The sequence below is a fragment of the Elaeis guineensis genome, chromosome 3 (genome assembly GCF_000442705.2).
Source record: "Elaeis guineensis isolate ETL-2024a chromosome 3, EG11, whole genome shotgun sequence".
Classification (NCBI taxonomy): domain Eukaryota; kingdom Viridiplantae; phylum Streptophyta; class Magnoliopsida; order Arecales; family Arecaceae; genus Elaeis; species Elaeis guineensis.
The window spans coordinates 122860377-122883942 of NC_025995.2; the positions used below are offsets into that span (position 1 = coordinate 122860377).

Below are 23566 nucleotides of genomic sequence, written 5' to 3' on the forward strand. Positions count from 1 at the left end.
ATATAGATGGATAGAATTGATAGTACATTGACATCTATAGGATGAGTAATCTTTAATTATGAGTTATATATTAAGTATGTTTTGAAATCTATATAGATGGATGAATGAAAAGATTATACATGCTATGAGATTTGCATCACTTTGAAATTTATACAGATGGATAAGTGAAGATATTTAAAGTATTTTAGGATTTGCATTATCGATAATTCTTAACTATGTGTCATATGCTAAGATTGTTTTGAGATGTATGCAAATGAATGAGTAGTGTTCGGTGCTTTGAGTTCTATGCAATTGGTTAATTATAGGCCATATATTAAAGAGGTTTTGAGATCTGTTTAAATAATCAAATCAAAATATTTGAAGTATTTTGAGATTTATGCCATAGAAAGATTCTTGATTATAGAAGATATACTAAGAGTCTTCAAGGTTTGTTCTCGGGCTTCATCTTACATATTTTTTGATCATAATATAACCGTATGCTATCATGTGATTCTATTCTATTTGGGGAGATGAATGTGAGGTTAAATTTCGGATACTTTGAAAGTGGGAGGATATGTTTGGAAATTTGTATGCTGCCGTATGACTTTTTAAACTAGCGGAATTGTTGCTATAATTTTCCTCAACAAAAATCCAATGACGACAAAAAAAATCACAGATCCGACAAAAAGCCCCCGGCCGTTGCCTTCGCCCACAGGAGGCACCGCCAACCCTTTCTCTCGACGAGAGAGCTCTTGTTCTTCACGGTTCTTCTCCTGGGCCTCCTCTCAGTCTCTTGTAGGCAAGTCCCTTCTTCTCGCTTTTTGTTGCTATTTTTTCTTTTAATTGCATCGATTTCCATTTCGGGCCTTCTCTTCTGGGTCTTGTTTTTCTTGAGGTATTTGGGTATGGAAAAACTTTTGGAGTGTGAGATTTTGGTCTGATTGTTTTGAAGCAAGTCTTGATTCTTCTGTGGGGCCTCTACAATGGGTTTCTTTTGCTAAAGCTTCTTGGATTTTCTTTTTGTTCTTTGTTTTTTTTTTCAAACATGGATATGGAAGATAAACTTTTGTTGTACTCGTAGCAAAGACTGTGGGATCCTTTCCGTTTTTGAATGGTAAGCTGCATTAGAAGTTTTCCTCGCTCTCTCTCTCTCTCTTTTTTTTTTTTTGGGCGGTTTTCTTGATTTAAAAGACTGCCAGTTCATATTATGTTAAGCGGTTTGTGTTTTGCTCCCCCTGTGACAGGTTAGGGTAGTATCGATCCTATTGACGTGCTTCAATTGATTCAACGAGTGCCTCGATCTCTATCTTAATTTCAATTCTGATGTTATTTGACTCGAAGTAGCTTTTGCAGATCAGGTGTATATTGTTAGTTATTGAGGTCATTTGATTTGTAGTAGCTACCTACTACAACGATGCACCCTTTTTTATGTATTTAACCGAGTCAAGAAGTCATTAAGAAGTAATTTTAGAAAACTGGATTTTTTTATTATTATTTTTTTATCTTTCATGAATTAGAAAACTGGATGAGTTGAAGTTGGACAATTATCGCTTTGATGGTAGGGTGTGCGAGATGTAGTGGAGGAGAAACTTGAAGAACCAATGATTTTTCAGCATGAGTATTGTGAAGCATAATTCAAGGGGAATTCTTGTGGGCTTCTTGATTATAAGTCAATCTAGTCAGCTGACCTCAATATATACGGGACACTAAAGGAAGATAGAGGGACTCAACTCGGAAAGATAAGTTGATCATGGTGATAGCCATTTGGGAACTTTGAAAAAAAATGACCCTGCACTTTCCCTTTACAGATGGGAGGTTCTAAGATCAAATCTGCTTCAATAACTTTGTTGCTAATTCAGATACATCCTCGTAACTTTATGATAATTAACAAAATGAGTTTGGAGGCAATGCTTATGGGAGAGGAAAAGGTAACATTTTGACATATGCTTTATCAAATTCCAAAACGATAACTGTGGCTGACCAATCCTGTGACTGGGGAGGGTGGATGAGCAAGATTGATTTGAAGGAAAAACCCTATGCCAACTTATGTACAACTTATGGATCTGATACTCTAGTCTCATCCTCTTAATAAGTCCTTAAATGCAGGCCATCTCACATCTATTGGCTTTTCTTCCTCTTTGATTATCTCAAGTTCTATATTCTACATGATGCCTTTGTTGACTATATTGTCTTCATATACTTTTACCTCATTTTACTTGAATGTATATGGTGACCAGCTCATAGGCTTAGGGCAAGACAAACAAGCTAGAAGATCAATACTGACTGTTTTTTTAAGGCATAACTCATAGGCATGCATTAATTTTAAGGTGGGCGACCATGCATTGGAAAGCTAACTTTGAAGCTCATAACTTTATAGGGTGTTTTTTTATGAAATCTATCATAATGAAGGTCCAAAGTTAGTGGAAACTTTGAGAGAAAGGTGATCCTAGGAGTTTATGTCGTACTAGAAACACTTACATTGCTTTTCTGTTAGTAAAACAGATAATTAGTTACATTAATTATTTGATTTTTACTGTGCTATAATTTTTTGTTTTCCAGTTTTGAAAAGTTACCTTGGCCTGTTAATGCTGAGAAGTGATAATCATCTTTGAGAAATAGCTAAATACTGTGAATTGATTAAGGCCCTGTTTAGATGGCAGTTTATCTTATCCACATAACAACACTCAAGCTTGTGAGAAGGGATAAGACAAGCAAGCATTATGGTGGAGAAGAACATAGGACAGAGAGAAACATGAATCCCTGAATTTTCAGATAGTAAATTTAATAAAGTGATGATATGTCTTATCCCTAAAATATTGGGTTTTCAAGTTCAAAGCTTTTGATTATTTGGTTTCTTATGAATTGATTAAGGCCCTGTTTGGATGGCAGTTTATCTTATCCACGTAACAACAGTCGAGCTTGTGAGAAGGAATGAGGGAAGGAAGCATTATGGAGGAGAAGAACATGGGTTAGAGAGAACCATGAATCTTGAATTTTTAGATAGTAAATTTCATAAAAAGATGTTATATTTTATGCCTAAAATTTTGGGTTTTGAAGTTCAAAAGTTTCTCTTGATTGGCCAGTTTCTTTTTTCTTTCATTATCTTCTTCCATATTTCCACCAGCATGCCTACTCTATCACAGGATATGTAATGCTCACATCCAAACGAGGTCTAAATATTTCATTTAGTGGGCATCAGTTATTCTCCCCCATGGATTCCAACTTACTCTTGTTCTTCTTTCTCCTTTGTTCTTTGCCCTCTCCTTTTTTACCCTTGTGACCTTGCAATTATAGCCCATTAGGGTTACATCAACTCTATCAAGTGTGTTATGGAGAATCCAGTGGCAGAACATTTAAAGAAGAAGGTAGCTACAATGTTCTTGTTGCATCTTATGTTGATTGATTGAGGAAGAAAAGCCTCAGAAACAGGAAAAAAAAAATCTTGGAAATATGATGCTATAGAATATTGTCAAGAAGGTCATGAAATATGGCTAATAACTCTGACCATGCAACTTGTAATGATTTGCATGTTAAAGATAGGCTCATAAAATTGTACTGGAAAAAATGGTGAGACAAAAGAAGTCAAACAAAATCAAGACGATTCCAATGAATTTAGAGTGACTTGTGAAATGAAAATGGGATTCTGGAGTGGTGTAATTGCTGCATCTTGAATGGCAATGTTGAGCATGTTCAAGCACTGTGCAATAAAGACAGTTTATGCAAATGGGATGCCATAACACAGACTACAAACCTATGATAGGTATTTGGTAGAGCTAGGAAAGTAGAAAGATTGGAAGAGTTCAATATACATCCAGGGTGCATGGAATGGTTTTGACAAAAAGAGGTGGGAATGAGACATTAGTTGAGATGAGTGAGTTGTTTATAGGAAAGCATGACAAAAAGGGGTTTTGCTAAGAACTAATAGAAATATGTGACCTATTTGGTTATGATTATGTAGTGTTTGGTAGATAGGTTTGATAGTGTGTGTTCTATAATTTACATGAATATAGGGGTTCGAACTTTGAAGGATGGTGTAATATGGAAACAATGGATAATGAGTTAGGGTGTTAATACTGTTTAAGATGAGCCCTAGCATGAGTAGTCTGCAAGGTTTTTGATGTCTAAGGTCTTTAAATTTCCTAGAGTTCTTAGAATCGGAAACCTCAGACTGAAATGAAAATAGTAGACGTCCCCACTCTGTTCCTGTTACATTACTCACTTCCCATGCTATCCCTACTACATTATTAAAACTGAAACTTCACTATGCAATCCTTATTACATTATTCAAACTGAAAAAGAATATTTATTCAAACTGAAACCTCACCAAGCGAGCCATCTAATTCAAGAATATTTATTTGCCTGGATTGAACCATAGAAGCTGGCACCAAACATTTTCAGTTAGTGGTTCCTCCTTTGCTTCTTTGGCCTTAATGCTAGTTGCTGTAGTATTCTCAAGCGTAGTTGATTCCAGAAAACTGAAAAAAGGCATCATAAAACAAAACAAACTGGGACAATTTACTTCAATTTTTTGCATATTATATATCGGATGCTCACATCCAATGGAGAAGTTTTAAAAGACGTCTTTGTTGTTGATCAACTATGCTTTGTTATGCAGTTGTATTGCTTATGTTATCATTAAGCAGTCAGTGTATATACAGTGCATTTTGAGTTTGATTTCATTTTGAACCTGCAATCTTTGCCATAAAAGGAGCAGTTGGAGCACTGGAACTGTTAAAATGGTTAGGATCATTAGGTTCTGCCAGACTTTGCTGCTGTGAGAAAAGAAGATCAGATCTGTGTTATGGCATTGATGAAAAAGGGATAAAGAGGTAACTTATGTAAAAACTTTAGAAGTTGTTGTGAGATATTTTGAATATCATATCATTAGTAGAGTGCATTGATATTTATTTAGAAATCTTAGCAAAGTTGGCAGAGCATCTCGAATGGGCTTGTTTCTTTTATGCTTATAGCTTTTGACCCATGCTATTACTGATTAAAGAGGTTGAAGTATTTGATGTACTATTCTGATTCTATCTACTTATTTTGGTCTTTTTTGGTCCTTGGAAAGTTGTTAAACTCATTGATGCAACCTGTCATTTCTCTCCAAGTTGTGTAAATAGAGCATGTCATAGAGTATTTAGAGAGTGAGAGGGTGGAGAGCTTGAATTGGGATGAGGGGCCCATAGAATTAAATGCTGTGAGAGCCATGGAGCCAAATATCCCAGAAGTAGTCAGAGAGTTTGCATTCAAATTACGATAGATGACGTCAGCTTTATAGAACACCAGATATGTTTCCAGAGCTTCTATGCATTATTTGATCAACTTTTAGCTAACAAGGATTAGCAGGTCTTCTCCTTTTTCTTTTTTTTTTTCAAATTGCATGGTCCCGTTGGCCGGATAATGGTTTATAACCTGTACATGTGTATGTACTTTTCTACATATGTTAAGATAATAACAGCTATATCATTTTGTGTTTTTGAAATGAGTGAGCTTTCATCGTCTATGATGCCCTAACTCTTCAATTACCAACAGATGGGTATAAGAGTAGACCTCTTATTTCTATGAATTGATGCTGCTTATCCCTCTTCTTTTAGTGGAGTCTATGTTCTGATGCAGCTTTTCTAATTGATCCAAATTGCTTTCTGAATTTTTGCTTTGGCTTCAATATCCATACAACCATAGACTTGTGAGAGTAAGCCAGACTTTATATGATCCAGAATGTTATGTTGACGCCAACTACTGCAACTGAATTGTGCGCTATAGATGATTCTCTTTAGAAGTTCATTCAGTTTATGTCAAATAAGTGGCAATCCTATCATGTCAAAGGCCTCTTCCTAATGACTGAAATGGATTTGTTTTCACAATGGGTGATATTCTTATTCATGCTTATGATATTCAAAAGCTAAGATTCCTCATCTTGTGAAGATGATTGCAACTAAGGTTTTAAATTTTGGGGGATGGAGGTGTCCCGGTTTTTCCATGAAATTGGATGCCCCATTGTCCCGTCTTATCTCGGAGCGGTCCTGATCATGCGACCCGGTGGATATCCTCCATTGCTCTCTCCTAATTCTTTCCTTTCTTTCTTTTTTTCTACCTTTCTTTCTTTCCTTTCCTTTTTCTTTCTTTCCTTATCTCTCTCTCTCTTTCTTTTTCTTTTTCTTCTTCCTTCCTTTCTTTTTCTTCTCTTTTCCTTTCTTTCTTTCACTTTTCTTCTTCTTTCCTTTCATTTTTTTTCTTCATCTTTCCTTCCTTTCTATCCTCTTTTTTTTCTTTCCCTATGTGGATGGGTTTCAGAGTCCTAACCCTGTCCCAGTCTTATTTTTTCACAGTAATGGGACGGGATGGCTAGGACATCCCCCATCTCGCTGGAACGTAAAACCTTGATTGCAACAACTGCAAATAAAGTCATTTTGACACACAAATTGAATATGCATTTTGCAAGTTGTCCTCACAGAACTTTTGTTGAGATTCTGGACCATAAATCACAAAGAATTGGATTAAATTCTTAAATTATTGCATTCATATATCTTTTTTTGTAATTTGAATATGCTATGGATCATAATTTGTTCTTCCAGTTATTTTTATAAGGTCATGGTCCTTGCCTGATCATTACGTCTTTCTGTTCTCAATACTTTTGTATGTACCATAATTTGATCCGGCTTATTTTTGTTGGAGTGTGCACTTCAGCTTCCTTCATGTTCAATATGTTTAACTGCTTATCTTTTCAAGTGTCAAAATAAATGTAAAACATCTTTTTTGATAAACAAACAGGTTGCAGCCATGCTTTTAGACTCCAGTAATTGGAGGTGACAGAAATTCAAGGATGTTAAGATGTACTTGTGATATTAGCAACTCCTGCATAGATGGATAAAGGTAGCTGAATTCCCCTGATTATGCCTTAATTACCTATTAATCTTCTTTTATTATAATTTTGCACTAATGGGCTAAGATACTGGAGCTGACAAGTATGATTCTGGTACCAGTTATCTTGCACTGGATCACTGCAGAATAAGATATATAATTCTCACTGAGTTACATGGTCTCTCTTTTTATTTTTTCTTAGCAGTCATAGGATATTAATGGTACAAATGATATCCGGTGTCATTTGTTTGATTCATTACTATTTACTTTGGCAAATTTATGAGCAATTTTTAGGACCTTGATTATGTTTTCTTCCCTATGATTTAGATTGAATCTCAGGCAAATTTCCACTAGTACCTACTTAGACTAATAATTTTCCTCTATATATATGTATGTAGAAATATTAATTTCTTGCAATCTGAATGAAATGAGCTAACTGGATTGTGGTGAACTGATGGTCAATTGGTCACAGATGCTTGCTTTCCACACAAGTGGTTAGTGAGACTGGAAACTGATTCATCATTTATGGGACTGAACAATTTCTTATGGAGTTATTGCCTAGTACATTTCTTTATAAAGGTGTCTCACCTAATTCTTCTAAGCCTGATCATCAATAATGCACTTGTAGATCCAAGTCCTATAGCAGTTATAAAAATGTCTAGTAAGGAATGATCTTTATAAAATATCATTTGTGACCCCTGAGAAAGGTTTGGAACAAGTTCACTATCTTGATACCGGACCCCATATTGATACCGTTATATTATAGTGTCGATATGTGCGATATAGTACCTAGTTTGGCATATTGAATGTTGGTATGCCTCTTGTACAACATATCGGTTCGGTACCGGTATAGGTACGGTCGGTATGCACTAGAACCAATTGGTATGGCAAACTTTGGCTTGGAATGAGCCTTGCTTTCAGATACAACATTTCAGCTTAACCACCTTCATATGCCAATACAATCTTCAAGTTAATTTTTATGGACACATTTTGAAGCACAAAGGCAGTAATGCTTCAGTCTGCTGGAGAATATGGAAAATGCCTGACTTTGAAAGCATCCAATTGTTAGAAACTTGGAATTAATCTTCATTAGAATTACTAAAGTGCTATGAAATATAATTAAATGAAGTCAAGCCTAACATGTTTCACTAAAAGCCTCATGAAATTTTCTTTGCATGCGAAAAGCTTATCAGTCACTTAATGTAAGGGCATCCTATGACTACATATATAGTGTTAAAGAGAATGTTGGAATGATCTGTATGTGTTTAAAACCTTGAGGTACCATGTTTAGTCATGTATCTGATTGACATCTCACAGTGAATGCAGGGCCATCTTATGATTGTAAGGATTGTGGTGGGAAGTATATATTGATAAATGATGAAGAAGACCCACGGTTGGCTATGTTTGACAAGCCCCTCCCATGCTGCGGCTGTGGAATAGGATGGTGTTCGTAAGTGTACCTCCTCACCCCATCATTCCTTTTATCTCATTCATTTATCTCATGAGAACACCATTCCTCTGCAGTTTGCTTTTGGGATTTGTATGCCCGTTGATATGGTACTGTGCTGCAATTCTGTACTTGGGCAGCTACTACCACAGAGATCCACGAGAGCGATCTGGCCTTGCTGCTAATGCAATTGCTGTTAGTCTCCTCCACCCCCCACCTCCCTCCCTTTTCTTTTTCTGTATCTGACACACACTTGCACTGCATACATGCATGTGCAGACAGTTCAGCAAAATCATGACTTGTCTTTCCCTCCTATAGCTACCAAAAAGCTATTTGCCTGCTCTATTAAGCCTGTAAGAAGTGATTATTTCACTGTAAAACACTTCGCTAGTTATTTAATGACTGTTCAAACAGTAAGTGTAGCAGTTCCTCCGACAACTTTAATAAATTACCAATAAAAACGTTAAGAAAGCTTTGTGACAATTGATTTGATATGAGTGCATCAAGAAAAGATCATAATCCTTGACATAGCCAGCATATTGCATTTTTAACAGAGCTACCTGAAAGTTGAAACCGCTCATTTGATAGTTACTAAACCACTCCTTATTTGATAATTACTATCACCTTGGAAGCCATAGGAGATTCTCCAAGACTCCAATGAGGCCTGAGGATAATAATGGGAAAACACTGTTTTTGTAATATTTGCTATTTCTTTTTTGAGACATATGGTGGAAGTACCACCCTCAGGATTTGAACCCAGGACCTCTCCCTGGATTCCCAGGTTTGCTGACAAGCTGGCCAAGAGTTCTTTGCTATATTACTTGATATTTTCACTTCTGTTTGGAAGTATTTCTTAATTATTAGCTGGACGGTTGATCTCACAACTGGTGGGATTGAAGTGTATCTTCCTTCTTGTCCCCATTTGTTCAGGAGCAGATCAAGGCCTTCCAAACAAGTTGGAGTTGAGAAGGAAGATATCTATCAATGTCTTTACGGCAATCATCTCAACTTTCATTTCATGATTGTGCCTGAATTTCCATGACAATCTCCATTTTTTTCAGAAAAGAAAATAGCCATCTCTTTCATTCTTTGTTTCTTTTTGTAGAAAAGACGGTCCCAAAAGAGGGGCCCATCAGATTTTTATTAATATCATGAATTAGACATCTTAAATTGTTATTCCTAGTTATTTTATTTTCTTTCCTCAATTTTCGTTCTAATTCAGCTGTTTTATTTTCAGGCACTAGTATGTACAATTGTGACTCTGATCACCCTAGCTGCTATCTTCCTCTAGTTCAGGTCTTCATGTTATACACGTTCAGCTCGAGTCCTCTTTAAGCGGCACCTTTGCTGCATGCGGCAAAGTTGGCAGCCAGAGGATACTTACGAACCTTGATCCTGCGAGCTCGGCGAGGGAACCATGATGACGAATGGTCCTAATGTTCAAATTTGCTCACCAGTTCTTTATCTTGTGACACTATGACAAAGTCATCTGTATGGTAAACCATGATAGACATTTGCAGTTAATTGGTCAAAATTATCCATTCGCTCGAATATATTGTGCAAAAATCGTAGAGCTCTTTTAACCACAAATTTTTGTGGCTTTATTTCTCCCATTGGTAAAGGAGAGGGCAATTGTGATTGAATGTTCAAGGTAAGCACGCAAGAAAGCATTTGGGCCTTCTTTTATTTAGGATCTAACTGAAGTGTAGTATCAACGTCTCCTGTCAGCAATCATGTTCATCTGCTATATGCTTTGCAATAACGAAAGCTGACTTTGCCTATAATGCTCCTACGGTGGTGCAATCTTATCATCATCTTGACTCTCCTAAAATATGTAGGAGGACTGTGCTTGATAGTGTGGAACTTTAGAGACGTGAGCTTGATAGACGTGTCACTTGCAGAACTTCCTTACTCTAAAACAGATGCAATGAAGCGAAGGTGCGACAGGGAACCGTAAATTTCCCTATGATTTGTTTATAGCTTGTTGGTCGCTAATTGTATAACTTGTTGGTTATCAGGTGGCATCATCATGACCGTTATGCTAATTGACGGGAAAAGGCACTGAATTTTGGGAGACTATTAGAGCCCAGTCATATTTATTATCGAAGGAAAATTAAATTTTGTCCCATCCAAGAAATTATTTCCTATATTGTATGTACCATGTGTTATGCACACTGTATATCACAGCTGCTCATTTTTATAGCTATGCATGGAGATGTGCGCTTGATGAGTGGCAGTTGGTTGTGATTGGTTGCAGGTAGCTGTGATGCGTGCCGGGCAATAATTTTTTTTTGACCTACTTCAGCAAATTTTCCCTTTAACTTTTTATTCGAATTACCGTTAATGGCATTTTTATCATTTCATAAGCACCGTGGATTAGACAACAGGAATGACTAAGCTAAAAATCAAAAGAATTGGTTGAAACATTTAACGGAGAGAGGGGTCTGTGTAAATGGTTGAAAGTTCAGCGGATCAAAATGAAATTTTCTCTAATTTTGATGCTGAGACTAGCTGCATATCATTAACTGCCGCCACAACGACAAAACTGAACCACAAGGTAAATATTCCTATCTTCTTCTGCTGGCAGGGATGCATTTTGATGTTGTTTTCTGTTAGCCATAACTTTTGCTTGGACCTTATTGATCGGTCAAATCTCTCACTTAGCATTACCTTTTGGCCTTTGATTTATTTTCAATTAAAAATTTAAAACATCACAGGTCATAGCATTTCGTTTTCATTAGTTTTTTTTTTTTTTTTTTTGTAAAATTACATTAGTGCGTTATGTCATACTTCTAAACCAATGATGCAAAAGAAAGAGCAACCCTGACGGACTCCTCTAAACAGCATGTTCCCTCACCAAGATTACCCAGCCGACTTTTTTTTCCCACATTTCTTGACTTACCTAAAGGGCTAGCTGAGGCCATCCTAAGTCTAGCATGGAAATCGTGAAGCACATTTCATGGGACTGAGATAGCTAAATCTTCATTCTCCCAAAATTAATCTAGCTCACCAATTTGTCTTGCGCGAGCATCAAGCGATTTGCCACAATCTACACAGGAGGAAATTAGTATCGAGCCCTACGGAAAGGATTTTTTCAGAAATTAGTTCCTGAAATCTTTTATATTTTATATTAATTCTTATCTTTTTTATTCATATTTTAATTTCTAAAACCTTGGAAGTATTAGTTATTTTTCTTTCAAATTAACTAAATAATAACCGAATAATCTACTTATATTTTCTTAATTTCATATATTATCAATATTTTGTCTTAGCCCTTATATTTGACCAATGCTTTAACTTTTGCCTCTTTATTGCTGACCTGCAGGAAGATTCCAAGACCTAAGTCTCATTTGCTGTTAAGCCAAGAACGTCTTGAATCCTCTCATGATTCTACCTAATCTTAGCTAGATTTTGGACGGTAAAAGGTTGAAGGATCAATTTATACAAGCAAAGAACTTACAAAAATTTTACATAAATATGAAAAAGGTGGGGATTAATATGCCCATGTACAAGATTTCAAAATCTAATATGAACAAGTCATATATAACTCCACAAAATCATCTCTATAAAATGCATTTGTACACAAAAAAATAAAAAAATAATATTAAGATACAAAATGATTCCACATGGGATGGAAGCTGCGAAATGAAAAAGTCCGGTCATTCCACTGGTACCCTGTACACAAATGAGTAGATCCAATATGTTTGTAATCATTGGGTTCCGTGAGCTTTCAATGAGCCGCCAGCCATCCGTGCAGTAATTGAACGGTTCAGCTTTAAGCGTTGACCCTGGGAAGTCTCGGTGCAAATCCAACATCGTGGAGTCCGATAGCTTTGCATTTATGCGATTAAAATAATTTTTTTTACATATATATTCTTTTAAATCTTTTAATTTATATAAATATTTTTATAAAATTATTATTTATATATATTGTAATTATGGATCAAAAAATCGAATGGCTCAGATGGTTGACTTATGTCTTCGTCTCCGCATACGTGAGATATTGTCCATTTTGACTCATGACTATCTTTAGACATTAGTAGGCCTTTAGACTTCAATGGCCTTGATCATTTAGAGCCTGATTTTATCCTTTAAAAGATATCTCACATTGAGAGAAGATTTTAATTCATATAAGCCATATTTCCTCTTGACTCATAACCGATGTAGGAGTAAATAGGCCCTCTCTACATCACAACAGTCCCCCAGTCAAAAGGAAGTATGTGTGGACAGGAGGTATTCCCACAGACGGTGTCAATGTTGTGGTCATGGGTCAAGAGGTCGAATGGCTCAGATGATTGGTTTATCTTCCGTCTCCGCATACGTGAGGTATTGTCCGCTTTGACTCATGACCATTTTTAGGCTTCAGTGGATCTTTAAGCTTTAATGGGCCTTTAGACTTCAACAGGCATTGATTATTTAGAGGCTCATGGTTTTGTCCTTTAAAAGATACCTTACGTTGGGAGAGAAGGTTTCAATCCATATAAGTCATATTTCCTCTTGACTCATAACCGATGTGGGACTAAAGAGACCCTCTCTATATTACAACAATATATATATATATATATATATATTCTTATATTTTTTTGGGAGAACCAGAGAAAACTTCACGTTTTATTTTAAAGTTAAAAAGAACTCCCCATTTCACTTTTAAGTAAAAGCTACTCCCTGTTAGGAATATAAGCTAAAATGGCCTACCCATAGGAATACAATTACTCTTATACTCTTACTATGGGTAACTACTGCATACCTTAGTTCCCTCCCTCCCTCCATCTAGCCATGTTCTTCCCATCAAAAATTCTTTTTCTTCTCTACTCCACAGTTTGTGCTCTTAGCCCCCTCCGTCTTCTTCCCACCAAAAGGAGGCAGCTGTGCTCTTGCCCTCCTCCCTTCTCTACTCCACAGTCTATACTCTTGCCCCACTCTCTTCTCTACTTGCCCCTCTCTCTTCTCTACTCTACAGTCCGTGCTCTTGCCCCCCTCCCACAGTCCGGCTATGTCACAGTTTCAACCAAAGCTCTCCTCCCATGATGACTCTCCACGGTGACTCTCTCCACAACCTCCAATATCTACACCATAAGGATCCCGAGCTGCAGCCTTAACTCCCAAAGATCCTTGACTGACCCTCAACGCTTGTGCCCTGAACTCCAATGGCTTTATCTTCTGTCGCTAACACAAGTGCGGATGCTGAACTCTCCATCATTTGCGAATACAACACCACTTGTCATGTCTTTGGTATAAATAAATTGATGAAGCTCTCGGACATCTACAATATTTTCTCGCACAGATGGAGCTATATAACACTCGAAAATGTCATCATGAAGTACCTTACACCTTTCACAAGGATGCAAGTGAGTTTAATTGAGAATAGCAATGTGGCTAGTATGTGTCATATCCACTATGTAATGAAGAAAGAGGTCATCGATATGGTTTTAGAGAGCAAGATCCAGCCGAGAGAGGATGCTAGAGAGGATCCAGGGATAGGCACATCTAGGTACTCCCATCTTCCCTTCTATGTTGTGGTTTCATGTTATATTAGATGGTACTATAGTATAAATTATCTATACAGCAGAAATATGAAATCATATTTCATTGTGACACATATATATTGGACAAGAAATGTGAAGTATATCTAGTTGATTCATTTGATACTTAGAAGACTCTTTTATTTACAAGATTTAAAATACAAAATTATATAATACTGTCTGTATTTCGTACTGATTTAGCCTTTTCAAATACTAAGAAAGTCAATCTTCATATTACTACTAAGAAAATCAATCTCCATACATCTGAAATATAATTTTACATCGGATTACGTGTTTATTATACTACATTACATGATTCTAACACCACACAAGCCTATTTATATATTTCTTAGTTAAGTAACTATACTACATTACCCCTGTTAATTATGCATAAGTCACTTTTGATACTATGATGTATATTTTTGGTACTATATTATTTACTTCTGATACGTCAATTTGCTTTTTTTATACTACATTAGTTACTTTTGATATTACGGTAGTTCTTTCTATACTGCAAATCTATCATAAACTTTTTGTAATCTTCTTGATTAAAAAGATACAAATTATTTTAGAATGCTAAGAATGAGCACAAGTGATACTCACAATTATTATTCTGTCATTTTCTCAGTAGGTTGGCACCAATTGAAAATGAAGATTATGACAATTTGGATGATCTCAATGATAATGCCATTGGTGTCGAGACAATAATTATACGGAAAGAGTTGATCAAAGGAGAGCGCTAGCAGTTTCACAATGCTCAACACTTTAGGACAGCTATTAAAGATTATTGCATTGCACACAATCGTGACTATATCTTCAAGAAGAATGATTCTATGAAGATTATAGTTAAGTGCCCGATGGAACCTTGCCCTTGACGTGTTTATGCTGCTGAATCAAAAAGAGAGGGGATATTCTCCATTAGGAAGTGTAACCTCATACACACATATGACAATGATCTCGACACTAGGAGTCGTCCTAAGGTCACATCTTCTTGAGTTGCTGAGAAAATCAAGATAAAATTAAGATCCATGCCTCGCTACCGGCCTATCAAAATTGTGGCCGATATCCATGAAAATTATGGCATGTTGCTCAAGTACTATCAAGCATGGCACAATAAGGAAATGACCATACATGAGATTCATGATCTCGATCATCTGTCGCATAATAAGCTTGAGCCTTATTATAGAGCCCACAAATTAACGAACCTATGCACCATCGCAGACTATGAGATTTTTGATGATACAAGGAGATTCCACCGTGTTTTCATCAGCCTTAAAGCGTGCATCACGGGATTTCATGCTGGATGTAGGCCTATGATTTTTATGGATGGCACCAACATCAAATATAAGCACCAAGGATGTCTCCTGAGTGCCATCACAAAAAATGCGAACCATGATATTTTTATCGTCGCCTTCGCCATCGTCCAACAAGAAAATGACGAGAGCTGGTGGTGATTTTGTCAAAAGCTATGATGTGTTCTCTCCTACCCGAATGGCTCATTGATCAAGCAATATACCTTTTACTCTGATCGTCAACTTGGATGTATCAAAGCGGTCGAGGACTGATTTTTGAATTGTCATCATACTTATTGCCTACGACATCTTGTAGATAATTTTAGAAAGTAGGTACTCATTGTTCTATAGTGTACTAGATATCTTTCATACCCTCTAGTACTGTAGAGGAAGAATTGATATCAGAATTTAGTACTGTACAATAAAAAATGACACACACCATTGGTACATAGGAGATGAATTTAGTATTACAACATAAGTTATTGATACATCTTTAGGTATTCTGGATACTTTATTGTATTCACTTAGTACTACAATATAAGTTATTGATACATCCTTAGATATTCTGGATACTTTATTGTATTCACTTAGTACTACAAAAGAAATTATAGAAACGTCCTTAGGTGTTCTGGATACTTTATTGTATGCACATAAAAAATATCACACACCATTGACACATCAGAAGCGCATTTAATACCACAATATAAATTTGTGATAAGTCCTTAGGGTGTTCTGAATACTTTATTGGTATACTTAGTACTACACAATAGAAAATAGCACGCACCATCGGCATGTGGGAGATATTTGTAATATATGCTTGCTGGTACACTTTCAGGTGTTGACCAAATATCCAATATTACACAAGAAATATTGGTATATAGTTTTCAAGTTTCTCGCGTATGCTACAATGCGAATGGAGTTCGAACGATATTTTCATGACATAATCTCCAAGATGCTATTGGCCAGGGATTGGATCTTGAGTACTCGCCTGCACAATGGGCTAATGCATTTTTTCAAGGTTGTAGGTGGGGAATGATGGACAATAACTTGACAGAGCCTTTTAACCGATGGATCTTAGCTACTAGGTTCCTTCCTATCATATTTTTGGTGGACCATATAAGATTGCAGATTATGAAAATACATCATCAGAAGTGTGAGTAAGGAGTAAAATGGCACGGTCATCTTTGCCCCAGGCAACAGAGGAGGCTTCAAAAGAACCATCGAGAGGGTCGCACCTTAAGCCTTCATGTGGTGAGTAGAACAAGGTATGAGGTGTTGGATGGGGAAGAACGACATGCAGTTGATTTGTCGGATAGAACATGCACTTGCAAGCAATGGCAATTGGAAATGATCTCTTGCAAGCATGCTTGCGCATCCATTAAGGAAAAGGGTGACACTCTCCATTTTTATTGTGATGAATTCTTTACCGTCGAGATGCACCAACTAGCATATAGAGAAATCATCAATCCTGTCTCCATGATTGAGATGCCATCTGTTGCCTTTCCAGTGCAAGTGATCAATATCATGCCACCTATGACTGCGCCGCGAACAGGCCATCTTAGGACTAGGAGATTTCCATCTCAAGTTGACATGTGTGCAAATAAGTGCATGCGTTGTCACCAAATTGGCCACAATCAACACACATGCACGAAGAGCATCTCTTAGGAGCTTGAAGGTTTTGTTTTATTGATGGGTCATATTTTGGGTTATTGATACTATCCTTAGGTGTTCTGATACTGTATCATTTTTGGATACTGTGTTTTTTTCTAAAGCACTTGAGGCTTCCAAAATGTATTTTCTTAACCTCCAACTTAATGAAATTGCTACTTTGGCCTACTCATCAAAATCAATTCTATGTTGTTGCCTTAATATACTACAATGAAGATATTTGATATTATGTTGTTATCTTATTTTATAATATTATATTATTATCTTATTTTATAATATTACATTGACCTGTCTTAGTGAATTATTTATCATTTTGTGTAAGACCTTTAGTTATTGCTTTATTTACCTTATTTGTCTAATGTGGTCAATATTTTCTTTCAGTACTTAATTGTCCTACAACCACAACGAGCATAATATACTGAAGAGAAGCAGAATGCCAAGAGTGTACAAGGCAACAAAGAGGGTTAGGATCATCTTTTGAATGCAGTTGTTGCACTATATATTAAACCAATACTTTAATATGATAAAGCAACAGTTTATTATAGTAAACTAATATCTTACTGTGATAAAACAATACGAGAGAACAAGATAACTCTATGAGAGGTTACTTGATCGAACAATGCACTTGAAGGTATGGATTAGTGATGCCAGATTTGAGGCTTTAGCTGGTATGAAAGGTGAAGAGGTGATTAGGGTAGCTTCGAATACAGCATTGTTATATAAAAATATGGTATACTCAGTACAATACCGTACTAGTATAAAATAATATTTTAATATGGTAAAGTAATATTTTATTATGCTAACTAATATCGTGCTGTGATAAAATAATACTGCGATGCACTATGATAAAGCAACTCCTCACTTGAGTTTAATATTGCTATGTTTTGAATAAGTATGCTGAATTGAAAAGATCATTAAGTGAGATAGAGCGTGCTGGAGCAATATTTGAACTTGCGATTGCTCAACCTACATTGGACATACCAGAGCTATTGTGAAAGGCTTACATTGACTTCGAGATATCAAGGGATAAATACGAGAGAACAAGACAACTCTATGAGAGGTTACTTGATCGAATAAAATATTTGAAGGTATGAATTAGTCCAAAATATTTGACAATAAAATAATGCTTAATCCTTATGTCGCTCAGCTATGTATTTCTCAATGTCCTTCTTTTGAGTGCTTCTATGATCCATTAGAATATGGTATGCCATATGAGTCCTGTACCAGTCCATGCTGCAAGTCTTCGTCGCTGTCCAAAATTTCTCATGACTCTTGGAGAAGGACTCAACCCATAAGCAAACATGGACCCCACAATTAATATTTCCATCTTGATCCCGACAATCTGATATGTGTTCTATAGAGTAGTCTTTGAGCATAATATCCCGATAATATTTTAACCATAGCCCGAAGAAGCTCGCCTACGTTAAACCATTTTATATTCGTTAGTATCGAACCAGTGAATTACCATGAACAGAGTGATAGAGCAAGAAAAAAACCAACCAACTCCCATCAGTATCAACATGGCTTGAGACATCCTGTGAGATAAAATGATACCAGCACCATAAAATAAGCGAACAAGAGCAACCCGTTCAGCGAATTGCTATTAACATCAAAAGATGCCAGTGCCACTTATCAGAATTACCATAAACATCAAAGAGTGATTAATGGAATTGAGATTTTATACTTACAATAGTTTCAACAGTTCTTTTTGCTACTAAACTTTTCATAGAGTCATAGTGTAAAAATTTTTCACGCATGGTATTAAATACTAAAAGGTGCCAGTGCCACTTATCAATAGTGTTGAGCGAAAACATTATGTAGTAGCATGTGGTAAGTATGTAAAAAAAAATATGATTAAAATATAAATACGTGGTGTTTGTCATCCTCCCTATGATTTTTTTTATAGTACCTTTATCTGGATGTTTACTTAGTTTTCAAAAATGATTTAACATCTCATGCTGCTAACAATTAGAAAGAAAAATATGTTAGCAGCTCAATAACATTTTACAAAGCTTAGATGTGACACTGAAAATAAAAAATACAGACAATTCATACTATGGACTCCGTGTGCATGTAGGAGATGTTGCATTGTCTATTGGAGCCTTTTTCATTGGGCATAGTTTCCATTATATGCATCCAACAATTGATTATCTATTCATTCATACAAATAGAATTTATAAACTTAAAAAAAAATTATAATATTATTATCCTATAATATAATTCACTTACATTATTAGATATTATCTCTGAAGATAATAATTTACGTAGGCTCAAGTCTTCAACCCATATAGAACCATATGTGGTATGCTCCTTCCATATAAGGTCTCTAAAAATAATGATAATTCACTTATAAGTACTAGAGAAAAATAATAATTTTGAATATACCTATCATTAGTATAAAATCTTACAACTATACGCTCATACCTACTATCTTGAGCCGTGTCAGCATCTATTACTGCAACATTCTGCATACAATGAAGTATCAGTTGGCACTTAAAAAATATCAGATAATTTAATTAAAATATCAAATAACTATAAAATTGTATTAATATACTATTAACGAAGTATCAGAAAACTACTATAGCAGTATCAAAAAAACTAAAACTAAGAAAGTATCACTTAGTATTAAAATGTTTCAAGTAGCTAAAAGAAAGTATGAAATAACTATAAAGTAGTATCAATATAGTATAGAGAAGTATCAGATGATGGAATCAGAAACATATAAAACTACTAGAAGCAGTATCAGAAAATATATTGACAAATATTTACCTTATCACTAGGAGCATCAGTGGTTGTCGTAGGATTCTTGCGCCTCCTTTTGTACTTGTTACCAACCAGATAGTCTTTTACAATCTTGATTAATGTCGACTTCCTATCCATCCTCTCCTTCAACCTCTTGACAATTGAAGAAGGCCCTTCATCCTTTTTTTCCTCCTCAGTGTTGGCATCCTCATTACCCCCATGACCTCCACCAAGGTCATGATCATCATGATGATCATGATCATCATCATGATCATCATTCTTGCTCTCATTTTCCCCCTCCTCCTCCTTTTCTTCTTCTTCCTCCTTTTTCTTTCCCTTCTTTGCCTTTTCTTTTTCTTCTTGTCCCTCGTTCTTCCCATCATCCTTTGTCCCTTCTCCTTCACCTCCTCCTCCTCCTCCTACTTCTTCTTCTTCAACATTTTTCTTAGATTTGGCATCATCATCATCCTCACAAAATGCGGCAAAATTTTTTGCAATTTTTTTTCAATGACTTGATCTTCACTTTCAAGGTCAAGATCTCATCATCTTTTTTCTTATTGCTTTGTTCAAGCATCTCGACTCTTTGCACAAGATTCTGAAAATCCACACCATAAGATATGCCAGTAACATCTATTTGTTTCTTCTTTCTTTCCTCCCTCTCAATATTAGCAGCCCTATCAGTATACACCTGAAAAATATTTGCATCAATAGATGTTCCACTGAGGTACTTGTGCTCGAAGAGGATAAGCTGATACTCTTTAATCTGATGAAAGTATAAAGTATCAATAAGGTAGTATTATTATATTATAAGGCAGTATGATATCAGAGATGTTCAGTATCAAATAATATATGACAATATTATCTTATTAGTAGTAATCCCACTGATCTTCTCTTCAATCTTATTAATACATTTGAACCATTTTACCTTCCACTTGAAGAGACGGGGTCTTGCTGCCCTATCACCTAAGGGTGTCAAGATGGAGGGAACCCTCTCTAGAAATCAAGCCTGCATCAAATAATAATAAAAGATACTAGCAAGCTTATGGTTACTACAAAGTTATTCACTATAAAACATAAAATTAATACAGTATAATTGCACTTGATACTTACTAACAAATCGATAGCACAATCATTTAAATAATCGGATGATGGTTTCACCTTGTTTTCTCAATCATGTATCGCTCGATGACTGGATTGATGTTCTCTATCAAAAATGTATAAACAGCCGTCCCCCAGTTGAAGTCACCCACTTGTCAACATGGTCAACATATTGGTGTATAGATCTTGGCATCCCTTTTGTAGACATGGGGATAAGTATCGTGTTCAACATAGCCAACATGAAGATAGAAACAAAAGCTTTCACCTCTTTCTCTCTTTTAGAGCTAACATAAAACTTTAATAGTTTCTCAAGATTATTTCTATGCCCCCCATCTCGAGAACCCCCAAGCAATTCATTATATGTTTTGCCTTTCGGGGGTGCCTCCTCGTCAAGTTCTATCGGTAGGCCAGTGAGAGAGAGGCCAAGCATTGCGGCGAGCTTGTCCTTTTCAAGCTTCAGCTCTAAGCCATCGCCAACGATGAATAGACCTCTTTGCTCATCGAACCGCTTGATGAGCACATACAACCAATTCGGACTGATAGACAACTCTAGGATATCAAAAAAGTGTGCAAATGGTGTCTTCTGTAATAGCTTCATTTGTGCATCCGAGATTGACTCCTTAATGCTCTTCTTCCCTTTCTCTTTTGCATTCAGCATTTTATACAATGAACTTGAAGAGCATCTACTCTCCAACCTCCTGATATATAACTCAATCCTTTAACGTTTAGTTTGAACCTATAGCACAACGTAGTGGAGGTCCTGGCATTACATGTAATATATAAGAAAATATATAATGAAAAGATAACTCTCTTTTTTTTTTTAAAGATCCTAAGCCCTGAAATCGTATAAAAGTACTAATTATGCATATCAGTGTATAAATAATGCACAATGAAGTATAAATTGCCTTTCGTTTGTATCAATTAAGCATCATTGAGCATGTAATTTAAATTATTTCTCATTCAATCATGAACAACAAAAATTTGAATCAAACTATTTCTAGGATTTCAATTTGGGAGGAAAAATGCTTACCAGTTGAGATTTTTTACATCGACCTTCGAGCGTGGACATTGCTCTGGCATAATGGAGGAAAGCAGAAGCACCAACAGAAAAGTAAATAGTATGTTCCTTCGGCATGATGAAAGGAGGCAGCAATCGACGGAGGATCAACAAGATAGAGGGAGGCGGCCATCGGTGGAGAGATCAACAATGTGAGGGGATCGTGTTAGATGATAAAGACGAAAGAGAGCAGACCAATTTGAGGGGATTAATGGTCGGAGACGAGCGGCGAAGCAAGGGGCGTACGGTCGTGTTGGAAGTCGAGGGAGCGTGCGGTGGATGTTGAGTGACCAGGACAAGGAAGAAAAGAGTTTATGATCATTTAAATATCAAAACGGTAATTAGGTAATTTTATCATATTTGGATAGCTCCTTTTAACTTAAGTTTCAAATGGAGAGTAGTTTTTATTTAAAATTGGAAGGGGGAGTTTTTTTTTAACTTTAAAGTGAAAATAAGGATTTTACTCTAGTTCTCGATAATTTTTTTTTTATACATCTATCTATAAGGATATTTAAATTATTCTAATTTTAAGCTATTAATTTTTTTAATGAGATTAAATGATGTGGGTGTGTGTGTCTATATATATATATATATAAGAAAAAAAAGAAGAGCGTGTGTGTATATATAAAATAAGATAAATATTTTATGAGAATATATATATAAATATTAATTTTTTAAAAAAATATTTAAATAAATTTAAATACTTAGGAGGGTATATATGTAAAGAAATTTAAAATAATAATAAAGAGCAGAAAAGAAGATTGAAAAAAAAAAAAAAAGCATGAAAAAAAGGAAAAGATTCATGGTTAATTTGCCCCTCCATCAGCACGAGGGACGCAAATCGGCGGATGGTCATCTGGATCTGGAGCAGTTTGGTTGTGGTTGTCTTTCTTCCAATCCGCGTAAAGATAGAAGGCGATCACAACAGCCGCAAAGAAGATGGCCAGCCAAACGTACCCGAAGGAGGCCAAGGGAAGGAGGAGGGCAATCCGAAGCACGAAGGCGATCGAGAAGAAGACGATGGTGGCGAACAACCCCCTCTTTTGGACCCATGCGACCTCGGGGCCTTCGGGCCTCACGAGGAAGTACATGAGGAGGCCCATGCTCGTAAAGACGCCCAAAGAAACGAAAGCGATGAGGGAGTCGTACAAGAAAGGCGAGTGCGGGTGCAGCTGGAACTCCGGCGGGATACTTGCGTAGATCCCAAAGCACAACGCGGCGACCGCCAGCGGCACAGTCGGGACCAGCTTCGAGTCCTGCTCGGGGTTGGCGGTGGTCGGCGAACCCACCTCGATATCCATCGCCCTCCGGATCGGGTTCTCGGCATAGCGAGGGGAGGGGTGGTTGGATTCAGCAGACGTTTGGTTCGGGTCTGATGAATCGAAGCTCCGGAGTCGTCGGAAGAAGGAATAGGAAGAGAAGAAGGAAAAAGGGGAGATGCGGCCGGTGGTTTGGGTTGGGTGGCCATCCGATGAACCTCCGAAACTCAATAGTACACGTCTCAAGCAGGAGTTGGGAGGGAACAAAGAACCGGAGAAGCTGCGGGCTATGTTCATAGCTAGCGAAGCTCAGAGCTGAGCCAAAAAAAAAGGTTTATGCAAAATTTCGTTCCCTTTTGGGAGAAGAGAGAGAGAGAGGGATAGAAAGAGAGGAGGAAATCAGACAACAATATATCCTTGAACTAATCAGCCGATATCGATGTTGTTGGAGGAGAAAAACTAATCATCCGGCCTCCCCCATTTGCACATTGAACTGGAGTCTGGGGTCTATAACAGCGCTGGTAAGAGTGTTGACCGGTCAAACGTGTGGGCTTCTAGAAAGAAGTCGCGAACGTGCCGGTCGCCTGGCGACTAAAGAGAACGAGGCGATCAAAGAAGTCGCGTTACAAATCTCGATTGAC

At 36.6% G+C, this 23566-nt stretch overlaps 2 protein-coding genes across 10 annotated transcripts; one reads left to right on the forward strand and one right to left on the reverse strand.

Annotated features, from left to right (window-relative positions):
* The first annotated feature begins 637 nt into the window (after positions 1-637).
* Positions 638-9838, forward strand: LOC105040385 (large ribosomal subunit protein eL20z). Of its 9 annotated transcripts, none has more exons than XM_073254775.1 (7): positions 638-778; positions 1542-1907; positions 4688-4808; positions 6751-6852; positions 8158-8290; positions 8365-8482; positions 9525-9838. In XM_073254775.1, the coding sequence occupies exons 4-7, from the start codon at positions 6843-6845 to the stop codon at positions 9576-9578; spliced, it is 315 nt and encodes a 104-aa protein (XP_073110876.1). In that variant the 5' UTR covers positions 638-778; positions 1542-1907; positions 4688-4808; positions 6751-6842; the 3' UTR covers positions 9579-9838. The 9 variants fall into 9 exon arrangements, with proteins under 9 accessions (XP_073110876.1, XP_073110880.1, XP_073110875.1 ...); XM_073254779.1 differs by lacking the exon at positions 1542-1907 and adding an exon at positions 9218-9282 and having other exon boundaries at positions 641-778; XM_073254774.1 differs by lacking the exon at positions 1542-1907 and having other exon boundaries at positions 641-778.
* Positions 9839-17607: 7769 nt separating this feature from the next.
* LOC140856673 (uncharacterized) lies at positions 17608-22186 on the reverse strand. The gene is made up of 5 exons (XM_073254780.1): positions 21640-22186; positions 19539-21369; positions 19194-19234; positions 18999-19095; positions 17608-18187 (listed from the first exon to the last, which is right to left on the reverse strand). The coding sequence occupies exons 2-5, from the start codon at positions 19647-19649 to the stop codon at positions 17897-17899; spliced, it is 540 nt and encodes a 179-aa protein (XP_073110881.1). The 5' UTR covers positions 19650-21369; positions 21640-22186; the 3' UTR covers positions 17608-17896.
* Between the last annotated feature and the right edge of the window lie 1380 nt (positions 22187-23566).